The sequence below is a fragment of the Octopus sinensis genome, linkage group LG13 (assembly GCF_006345805.1).
Source record: "Octopus sinensis linkage group LG13, ASM634580v1, whole genome shotgun sequence".
Lineage (NCBI taxonomy): Eukaryota > Metazoa > Mollusca > Cephalopoda > Octopoda > Octopodidae > Octopus > Octopus sinensis.
In genome coordinates, this window is record NC_043009.1 from 27,341,882 (window position 1) to 27,354,306 (window position 12,425).

General features: G+C 37.3%; 1 protein-coding gene across 1 annotated transcript in view; it reads left to right on the forward strand.

Annotated features, from left to right (window-relative positions):
* Window positions 1-12,425, forward strand: part of LOC118765864 — a 48,752-nt gene that overhangs the window by 18,673 nt on the left and 17,654 nt on the right. The window contains exons 12-14 of the mRNA XM_036508558.1: window positions 13-224; window positions 9,039-9,185; window positions 11,614-11,984. Coding sequence (XP_036364451.1) covers window positions 13-224; window positions 9,039-9,185; window positions 11,614-11,984 — 730 coding nt within the window. The remainder of the gene's footprint in view (window positions 1-12; window positions 225-9,038; window positions 9,186-11,613; window positions 11,985-12,425) is intronic.

Here is a 12,425-nt window from a genome sequence, read left to right on the forward strand (position 1 = left end):
TCTTCTTTTCAGAGCAAACGGCTTAGGTGTTGCGTCAGTATCGGCCCGCATTGGTGGCATAATTGCACCCTTTATACTTCAGCTGTCAGCCTATATAAAATGGCTTCCTCTAAGTATTTACGGTGTCCTTTCAGTTATGTCCGGCATGCTGTTGCTCTTACTGCCAGAACCAAAGAATAAAGACTTGCCGCAAACATTTGAAGATCTGGACAACTGGAAGACCTGATAATGAGATAATATACGAAGTAGTTACAGTGATAACATAATAGGGAATAGTTTGTTTGATTAAATATGCTGGAGAATTTTACTTTCAAATTTTGTCCACACTGATATATTGCAACAAATAAATTTGAGAAGAAAATTCAAACAATTTTGTGTTGACTTAAAACATTTCTCCATTCAACAAATCAAATGTTGATAGAGGTTGACAAAGCACAATGTCACATTTTGCGTTCGTCAGTCGAAGTTTATATGACTAATACTAACGATAAGGTTTTTTTTTTCAAACTTAACATTAATATTGTGTATCTTATCAAACTAATATGAGTGAATCTGTTGGTAGAATTCGGACCATGAAAACCGAAAATATATATATAATATTATGATTCCTTCCTATGTTTTATCATCTCTTGCAAGTAGCCATCTTTATATGGTTCTTCTATTAATAACTATATCTTTGATTTATACACACACACGCACACACACATATATATATATATATATATGGGATGAATTAGAGAAATGGTTTGAACATCATTCTTATTTCAAATCACTGCAGTTGTTTCCACACATCGTTAGGCCTGTAGTACATTGGTGAGATCATATAATTAAAATCTTGTGTAATCTCTATCATCAGTGAAAGGTGTAAAATTTGCATCTTCGAGAGATTATTTTTGCATAAATCCTTTGTTAGGCCGTTCTGACGTTTTTTAACTCTTATGAGAACGAATATCCAAAGCAGTGTGCTATTTTCAGCAATTTGCAAGCAAAAATAATCCCATAGATATAGTGACAGACAAAATACACGTTTAATCAAAATACAAAATACAGAAATAAAGAAACAGACACAGAAGCCATCTACCTCAAGTGAATTGTAAACTACAATTCTATATTTTTGGTGAGATTATAAGGAAGAAAAATAAAAGTAGAATGAAGAATAAAATTAGAGAAAATAATGTGATAAATAGTGACCGTTTCTGAGCTTATCAACTATTTACTAGAAAGTGAATCGAAAAGGAGTGATGTTTCATCAGGACAATGCGCGACCCCACTCTGCAAAGATCACATCACAGAAGATCGAAGAGCTTGGTTGGGAAAAATTCCTCATCCACCTTATTCTCTCAACCTTGCTCCTTCAGACTACCATTTGTTTTGTAGTTTACAGAATCATTTGGGGGACATAACATTCGCAAGCCAGCGGGAGGAGGAAACTGACATTTCAGAGTTCTTCGCTTTGAAGCCATGTGTGTGTGTGTGTGTACAACAGATTTCTACCAAATCTACTGAGAAGGCTCTGATCAATTTAGCTTCATTTCTTGCTTTGTGTGTGACGTGGTGCCCTTATTATTTCATGGGTTTATTAGTATTTGTTATAATAAAGCTAATGAAGTGATATTCATGTCATAATAAAGCTCTTAAATGGGTATTTATAGCTTTACTCATCATCATGAAACATCATGTGGTGTCATAAATTCCCGAAAAGACAAAAATACACGCCCATACAGACATTCACAGGCACAGATATATATTTCTTTACTGCCCACAAGAGGCTAAACATAGAGGGGACAAACAAGGACAGACAAAGGGATTAAGTCGATTACATCGACCTCAGTGCGAAACTGGTACTTTATTTATCGACCCCGAAAGGATGAAAGGCAAAGTCGACCGCGGCGGAATTTGAACTCAGAACGTAACGACAGACGAAATGCCGCTAAGCATTTAGCCCGACGCGTTAACGTTCCTGCCAGCTTTTCACAAGCACAGATATAGACATGCGTATAATCACGGACAGGTATACATATAAAGCTTGCATATGCACAAATATAAATATAACAGACTCGTGAAGTCGCGTGCATATATTGCAGAATTCATTCGAAATCTGAAACCCCTGTCACCGAGGCAGCTAGCGTATATTTAATAATCATACTAAATCTAGAAGACAGGTAGAAGCAGGGAAACGAATTACAAACCCAGTCTGATAGATGAATAGAGAACGTGCAGGTAGTTGGTTTTTACTCAGGAACTGAACAGGTAAGTAAATATTTATTTGTATGGAACTCCGTCTTAATTTGAATGAGGAAAAATATTACTAAACATGCATGAGAAAAATTTTGAGAAAAATTTTGTCAAATTCACCTTTATTTATATGCATCTAAATTTTGAGAAAAATTTTGTCAAATTCACCTTTATTTATATGCATCTAAATTTTGAGAAAAATTTTGTCAAATTCACCTTTATTTATATGCATCTAAATTTTGAGAAAAATTTTGTCAAATTCACCTTTATTTATATGCATCTAAATTTTGAGAAAAATTTTGTCAAATTCACCTTTATTTATATGCATCTAAATTTTGAGAAAAATTTTGTCAAATTCACCTTTATTTATATGCATCTAAATTTTGAGAAAAATTTTGTCAAATTCACCTTTATTTATATGCATCTAAATTTTGAGAAAAATTTTGTCAAATTCACCTTTATTTATATGCATCTAAATTTTGTTTCAACTTCTTCGTAAGCCTAGTACTTATTCTATCGGTCTCTGTTGCCGAACCGCTAAGTGACGGGGACGTAAACACACCAGCATCAGTTGTCAAGCAATGCTAGGGGGACAAATACAGACACACAAACATATACACACATACATATACATATATATATATATATATATATATATATATATATATATATATATATATATATATATATATATATACATATACGACAGGCTTCTTTCAGTTTCCGTCTACCAAATCCACTCACAAGGCATTGGTCGGCCCGAGGCTATAGCAGAAGACACTTGCCCAAGATGCCACGCAGTGGGACTGAACCCGGAACCATGTGGTTGGTAAGGAAGCTACTTACCACACAGCCACTCATGCCCCTATATATATAAATTTGTTACATATAAAAACGTACACAAACAGAAACACACACATACACACTCGCGCACAAACGCATATCCGTGGGAGCGCTAAAAAGTTCCTGGTTTTGGGTAAAAGAAAATACAGGTGAATCGGTTAATTATGGTTTTATTCAACATATTTCAACATATTTCCCTCTCAGATTCACACGCGTTTTGCAGCGACTCTTCGGCTTTTCTACTTGTTCAGTCATTGTGACTGTGACCATGCTGGAGCCCCGCCTTTAGTCGAACAATCGACCCCAGGGCTTATTCTTCGTAAACATAGTACTTATTCTATCGGTTATTTAGCCGAACCATAAGTTTAAGGGAACGTAAACATACCAACATCGATTGTCAAGCGATGGTGGGGAGACGAACACACACAAATACATGTATACATACATACATACATACATACACACATACATACACACATACATACATACATACATACATACATACATACATACATACATACATACATACATATATATATATGTATATACACGACGGGCTCCTTTCAGTTTCCGTGTACCAAATCCACTTACAAGGCTTTGGTCGACCCTAGGCTAAAGTAGAACACACCTGCCCAAGGTGTCACGCAGTGGGACCACTCCTGCGCCTATGTACATACATACATACATATATATATATATATATATATATATATATATATATATATATATATATATATATATATATATATATATATAATATAAGTTATATATATATATATATATATATATATATATACACACACATATATATATATATTCTTTTAGTCTTTTATTCTCTTACTGGTTTCAGTCAGAGGCTGGGGCCATGCTGGAGCACCGTCCTTCAGTGTTTTAGGGACTCCTTTTGGTGTTGCTTTTTTTTTATTTTGAAGAGGCGAGTTGGATGCAACTGCGCTTCTTTGTGCCACCTTCCGTGATGTGGACTCATCTGGGATTTCAGATAGGAATTCCTCCGGGTGCTTTATGAAAGTTTTCACATCTACAAATTGCAGATCTCATAGATTCCTTGTCAGGATGTTAAACAGTTGTGGTCCTCTGAGACCCAAGCTGTGGCAATCCGATGAATGGGGTAGGTGCGGATACAATACCATGTTGTTTATGGCGAAAAACTTACGTGTGAGGAGAATTCGGTGAAGAATCCACTACTTCGCGCTTCGGAGATTACGGTGATGAGGCAATGAGTCGTAGGCAGTGTTTCGAGTGGCACAGGCACTTCAAAAGCGGGAGAACGTCCTTGGAAGATGATGAGCGATCTGGAAGGCCTGCCTTGAACGTCACTCCCGGAAATGTAGAAGTGTGCATCGAGAATTCTTCCCCCAGGGTCCAGGTCGTTAATCGAGAGTTCTACTTCGACGTTTTGAAACGTTTGAGGGAGGCCATTTAGCGAAAGTGACCGAATCTCCGGAGCGCGAAGAATTGGATTCTTCACCGAATTCTCCTCACATGTAAGTTTTTCGCCATAAACAACATGGAATTGTATCCGCACCTACCCCATTCACCGGATTTAGCACCTGCGAACTTCCATCTCTTTACCAAGATGAAAATGCATCTGAAAGATTGTCGTTTTAACACCGTTGTCGAGATCAAGAGTGAATCGCAGAAGGTCCTCGACTCACTTACGGAAAACGGCTTCTAGATCGCATTCCAAAAGTGGCAGGAACGCTGAGGCTGCTGAATTGTTGCGAAAGGTAACTATTTCGAAGAAGATGATGTTAAAACTTACGTAAATAAGTTGTTTTTTTTTTTATTAAACATAACTAGTCCTGGAACTTTTGATGCGACCTCGTATATTAGAATCGTTTATAGAATCTAGCTGATAATATTACACAATTAACGGTTTTAGAATTATTAAGAACTCCCCAACAGCAGTAATAGCATTAACCCCAACAAGAGCAGAAGCAAAACGCACTTTCTCTACTTTCACTCAGCATACCAAGCATCTAGTAGTCCGTGCGAAGTATCTGGTAGTTTGTGCTTGCAGGTTCGTTAACCTTTTGTGTGTAACTGTTATGCCTGCTACTGTTCTGTTAGTGTTATGCCTGCTACTGTTCTCCCCCAGCACTCACTCCATACGAAGACACAACGGCATTAATAACAGCTATAGTGACGGTGATGACTAAATTTGATGCATTTGTTATTAGATTTCAAATTTCTCTTTTTTCATTTTATTTTCATTTCTTCATCAAAGAATGGGGACTATTCTAGGCTGACAAAAGTAAATGCCACTTTCTTCTTTCATAGTTCAACATTTCTCATGGCCCCAACACACAAAATTGCACCGGAAGATGGCAAGGAAGATGCACTGGAACAGCCACTCTGACTCACGGGACTTGCACTTGCGGATAGCAAGTAATAATATAAAGAATAACCATCATGAATGTAACAATTCATATAATAATCCTTTCTACTATAGGCACAAGGCCTGAAATTTTTGGTGGGTGAGGGGGTGGAGTGGGAGGCTAGTCGATTACATCAACCCCAGTGTTTAACTGGTATTTATTTCATCGATCTCGAAGGATGAAAAGTAAAGTCGACCTCAGCGGAATTTGAACTCAGAACGTAAAGACGGACGAAATGCCAATAAGCATTTTGCCCAGCGTGCTAACACTTCTTATTTCTTTATTGACCACAAGGGGCTACCCACAGAGGGGACAAACAAGGGCAGACAAACGGATTAAGTCGATTATATCGACCCCAGTGCGTAACTGGTACTTATTTATTCGACCCCGAAAGGATAAAAGGCTAAGTCGAATTTGGCGGAATTTGAACTCAGAACGTAACGGCAGACAAAATGTCAATAAGCATTTCGCCCGGTGTGCTAACGATTCTACCAACTCGCCGCCTCTTCACAGTAGTAGTAGTAGTAGCAGCAGTAGCAGCAGCAGCAGTAGCAGCAGCAGCAGTAGTAGTAATAGTAGTAGTAGCAGCAGCAGCAGCAGCAGCGGCAGTAGTAGTAGTAGTAGTAGTAGTAGTAGTAGTAGTAGTAATAATAATAATAATAATAATAATAATAATAATAATAATGTGAACGGGTATAATAAATTTGGAGAATAAATGATATTTATAATAAGACGCCAATAGCAGTGAACAGGGATATCGTCCAGGAGCTAAGAACGTTGAAGTTCTCAACTGTCACCGGCTTGACTATAAACCTGTCCGAGAGCGGTCGATGTTTTGACAGCTTGTTTTTCTCAGCCCAGGGTGCAACGGAGTATGGACAGGTAGCTGAAAACACCAAGTTGCCGCTGGAGAAGGCGTCACAGCATGTGGCATCCCAGCGGAGGATCCTACTACCATGGAACGGGAAAATTGTTATACCGTCCGGTATTTTACCATTCTGTCAGCTTTCTGCCAGTAATTAATTGTTATTAATGACAATACTCCACTTCATTTTTCTGTTGCAGACCTATTAATTGACTAACGATCGTTATCGCATTTTTAATGACATTGACAATGCTTAAGTCTTCTTCTGCGATGAAAGTTCTTCTGTTAGTGGAGTGTTGCACTCGGATCTATTACAATAATTTACAATAATTAGTCACGGATGGGGATGTCTTGCGAGAAGGTTGCTTCCCAACCACACGACACCATAGTCAAGTGTCTGCTAATGAAGTCTCAGGTTGACCAAAGCCTTGTGACTGGATTCGGTAGACGGATACTGAAAGCAGCCCATCGTATATGTGTGCGTGGGGGGAGAGAGGGAGGGAGAGAGAGAGAGAGAGAGAGAGAGAGAGAGAGAGAGAGAGAGAACTGGTGTGTTTATGCCCCTGTAACTTTACGGTTCAGCAAAAGGTCACCGATGCAATAAGTACCAGGCTTAAAGGAAATAATTACTGAAGTCATTTCGTTCGACTAAACTTCTTCAAGGCGGTGCCCCAGCATGGCCGTAGTCGAATGACTGAAACAAATAAAAAATAATCCGATTTGCGTCCCATTTGAAGAAAATTCAACCGAGTATTTTTGACATCATTATACATCAGGTCGCTGAAGAAGGCGGGCTGTCAGAATCGATGGAGCGCCAGCCAAAATGTTTGGCAGCATTTCCTTCGTTTTCACATTCTGAGTTCGAAATCCGCCGAGGTCGACTTTGCCTTTCATCCTTTTGGGTTTGGTAAATTAAGTACCAGTTGCGTACTGGGGTAGGTATAATCGATCAGTCCCTTCCCCATAAATTTCAGGCCTTGTGCCTTTAGTAGAAAGGATTTAAAACAATAATTTGTTTCATTACCATCATCAAGATCATCAAGATCCCTTAAGTGGTGCAGCCAGACGTTGAGGTGTCACATTAGATGCTTTCATAGTCAGCTGTCGTCCCTGGTTTCTGTTCTGTCATGCGTACCAGGTTCGCAATGTTGTGACCTATCCAGTCCTCGATGGTGCCAAATCAGAATTTTTTCTCTACCTCTCTTTCGCCCTCCCTCAAGAATGATTTGGGGGAGGGAGTTGTGGCGGGATACACGACATAAAAAATCCTGATGTATCCGTTGGCTCGAGCTGGGACGGGAAGCCTACGGCGTCTAGGCCATGCTTTATGAAAAAGTTTTAGCGGCAGTGATGAGTATTGTAATATTTTCTGACGTCTCCCTAATTGTAATTTGCTTTTAAAAGAAGACCCTCGGGAGAAAACGATGCTATTAAACATTCAGCGGACCATGACTTCAGAAGAGTAAATAACGACTTACGGGAAATGAGTTAATCAGAACGCTGACACCCGTCAGAGAAGAAAACATGTGACCCAGATATTTGAAAAACAATTCATATACATTGGCTGGCAACAGACCAGAAGCTAGACTACTGTAGAAACGGATACGGGACCAGAACATCAGAACATTTGATAAACAAATGACGTACACAGGCAGTCAACCAATCGAAAAGCTTGACCGCAGACGGACAAAATCAAGTGACTTAAGCCTATGCCTTAAAACCCTTTGTATGTGTGCGTGTGTGTGTGTGAGTGTGTATGTGTGTGTATGTGTATATATATATATATATATATATATATATATATATATATATATATATATATATATTTAACCCTTTAGTGTTTAAACCGGCCATATCTGGCCCAGATATTCTACATGTTTTATATTCAAACTGGCAATATCTAGCCTCTCACACCTACCCGACAATGTCATTCTAAATATAAACAATCACATCATTGAAACCCCAAAGCTATAGGATAATGCTTGATTAATTCAAAACAATTTGAGTGGAAAAGTATTACCTTTAACAGAGTAATCTGAACACTAAAGGGATAGCGATATCAGCTTGAATCGTAATTCAAGTCCCACTAGTGAAACGAACGACCCAACACTTTTCCTCCACACAACTCGACAGAAATTGTAAATTTTTTCTTATAATTTTCAAAATCCTCGTCGTATTTATATGGTAATATAATTTATTGCTTTGAAACCTATTCAATTCTTACTCGTATATTATTCTTATGAAATTTATCGAACATTTGAACTATTATTATTTCGTATCAATGTGAAATTTATTGAATGCCTTGATTGATTTTTGAGCATCGTGTATCGCTACGAAATTTTCTCTCGTGCATTTACTTACTTTGAAATGTTAATCTTGGTTTTTTTCCTTATTTACCATTGCAAAAAAAAAAAGGAATTGCTGAAACCGGTATGGTATTATAATAAATTAATTTGTAAATCAATTTGTAAGACGATAATTCGTTTAAAAAATCAGGTGCATTTTCAACCCCACTAACTAATTTTCCTGTATTCCTACTTGCGTGGAAGATAGTTTCAATTTCTGTTGAGAGTGTCTTAATTTAAAAAGATACTGATAGAAATAGAGTGAGTATCTTATTTTTGCCAGAAATATAGTAGAATAAACCTTGTCTTTTGAATATGCTTATATTGTGAAAAAACTTGAATAATTTTACTCTTCTGTTGATGTTTTTCTACTTTTTTTCAAGCATTCTCCTGGGAGAAGAAGCGCAAATTTAAAGAGAGATTTCGGGAAATTTGTTTTTAACATGGCTGAATCTATAAAACATCCAGTTAAGGCGAACAAAGAACTAGAGGATACACGTAAAAACGTTTTTATTTTTATAGTTCAAACTGGATTTTGATAAAAAAAAATAATAAATAATTCACATACACTTCCCAATGTCCTTCATGCATTAAACCAACAAATTCTTGGCTTTGATTTTTGCTGGCTGAGTCATATTTGTACTGCATATTATTTAACTGATTCTTTATTCATTTGAAAAAAAAAGAATAATTAGATATCTAAGAGAATATATAGTATTATAAGGGAGCCTCTCAGGGGAATCTCTGTCCACACAGCATCAAGATATGATTTAAGATATGTAAGCTATGTGGTAGATATATAAACAAGGCTAAAACACCCAGCTAGAGATAGACATTTCTTTAATAAATCTCTGCTGTTTGTCCTGTCCTCTCAGATTCACTTTTGATAGAGACAAGTCAAGTAAAGAGTGTTATAGAATTTTAACCGTAATAATTTTAGAAAGATATAATACTCGTAAAATATTACATTCCTACTTATGAATTAGAGACAATTATAATTAACGTATATAACCACTCATATAAATTTCTTGTCTGAAAATAGAGGTTTTTCTAGCATCGCAATGAATCTTTCACACAGTTTTTTTTTCCAGTGAATTTTCTAATGGTAAATGCCTCCAAAAATTAAAAGACGATTATTTTAATATTCCGTTAGTCAAATTGACCTTTGCCCCTGTTATTCCATTCTTTTATTCACTCATTCGCTTGGTAAAAGGAACATTGGGGTATTTTGTTGATATAATTCCCCTAGAATAAACAGAAACAGGCCATCTACAGATATCAAGGTTGCAACCCTTCAACTTTTTTTTTTAAATTCCAGTTTAATTGCTCCTTGCGCTTTTGCACCAAGATATATTGCATCAGCTTCATTGTTAGAAAATTCGAGACCTTTTGTAGCGCAGCCTTAAATGAATAAAAATCATTCTGATATTGCAAATAAGCTATTCCATATTTATTTATTATTTTTTTTGCATCAGTGGTTAATTGTAATTAATGATTTCAAATGTTGGCACAAATCTGGCAATTTCAGGGGAGGAGATACGGCGACTACATCGGCCTCAGCTCTCATCTAGCCCTTATTTTAGCAACCCCGAACGGATGAAAAGCAAAGATGAATTCAGAAAGTAAAACAGTAAAGAAATACCGCTGTGCTTTTGCCCGGGTTCGATAACGATTCTGTCAGCTTTCTGCCAGTAATTAATTGTTATTAATGACAATACTCCACTTCATTTTTCTGTTGCAGACCTATTAATTGACTAACGATCGTTATCGCATTTTTAATGACATTGCCAATGCTTAAGTCTTCTTCTGCGATGAAAGTTCTTCTGTTAGTGGAGTGTTGCACTCGGATCTATTACAATAATTTACAATAATTAGTCACGGATGGGGATGTCTTGCGAGAAGGTTGCTTCCCAACCACACGACACCATAGTCAAGTGTCTGCTAATGAAGTCTCAGGTTGACCAAAGCCTTGTGACTGGATTCGGTAGACGGATACTGAAAGCAGCCCATCGTATATGTGTGCGTGGGGGGAGAGAGGGAGGGAGAGAGAGAGAGAGAGAGAGAGAGAGAGAGAGAGAGAACTGGTGTGTTTATGCCCCTGTAACTTTACGGTTCAGCAAAAGGTCACCGATGCAATAAGTACCAGGCTTAAAGGAAATAATTACTGAAGTCATTTCGTTCGACTAAACTTCTTCAAGGCGGTGCCCCAGCATGGCCGTAGTCGAATGACTGAAACAAATAAAAAATAATCCGATTTGCGTCCCATTTGAAGAAAATTCAACCGAGTATTTTTGACATCATTATACATCAGGTCGCTGAAGAAGGCGGGCTGTCAGAATCGATGGAGCGCCAGCCAAAATGTTTGGCAGCATTTCCTTCGTTTTCACATTCTGAGTTCGAAATCCGCCGAGGTCGACTTTGCCTTTCATCCTTTTGGGTTTGGTAAATTAAGTACCAGTTGCGTACTGGGGTAGGTATAATCGATCAGTCCCTTCCCCATAAATTTCAGGCCTTGTGCCTTTAGTAGAAAGGATTTAAAACAATAATTTGTTTCATTACCATCATCAAGATCATCAAGATCCCTTAAGTGGTGCAGCCAGACGTTGAGGTGTCACATTAGATGCTTTCATAGTCAGCTGTCGTCCCTGGTTTCTGTTCTGTCATGCGTACCAGGTTCGCAATGTTGTGACCTATCCAGTCCTCGATGGTGCCAAATCAGAATTTTTTCTCTACCTCTCTTTCGCCCTCCCTCAAGAATGATTTGGGGGAGGGAGTTGTGGCGGGATACACGACATAAAAAATCCTGATGTATTCGTTTCAGTTTGACTTTTATAATCAGTATTTAATCAGAAACAACTTTTATTTTTAAATCGAGTATTACAATATATCTCACATAATTTATAATATTCATATTTCTTTTCTCCAGATATATCAGAAAAAGGTATTATACAGCTTTTAGAAAAATGTAGTGTTTTTGGACCGTATCAGCGTAGGTTGTACGCTTATATATTAGTTTCAAAGATATTTTCAATAATAACAGCATTGAGTATGACGTTTTCTACTGGAAATGTTCCCTTCTTATGCTACCCACCAAACTTCAATGCTTCCACAATTCCTGCAAATCTTACGGAGAATGAATATTTACAAATGCTTCGACCTGACGACGATCAATGTTCTGTATATAACAATAGTTTCACTGGAACATATTATACAACACCATCAAGTAATTCATCTAAAGTACAGTGTTCTTATGGACGGAAATTTCTGACAGAGGAGTTTTCTACAATTGTAAGCGAGGTGAGTGAATCGATCAACTAATTACTGTAAAACAATATGTAAGCTGAAACAATTTAGTTTTACACTTTACTATCGCAGGCTTATATAACACATGACCTGCAAAGCCATTCTGTCTTTTTCATTTATTCGTTAAAGTTACTATTTATTTCATTTTTACTTATTCAAAATAATTTCTTTGTCTTCCTTTGTGTCAAAATGACATGCTTGGATGCACGTGTCCCAGTAGAGTTCATTCTAGAATGATAGCGATTTTTATTGCAATCTTTCATGAAATTGCTTAGAAAGTTAATGTTCTGATGTTGACTAGACGAACATAGCAGCTGTTCGTACGTGAATTGCGGGATGATAGCCAATAAACGCTATCTTGCAAAATCCGCTATCACTGTGTTTATATTTGTATTAGTTGATATTGCAAAGTTCTGGAGAACAAGCGACCATAAG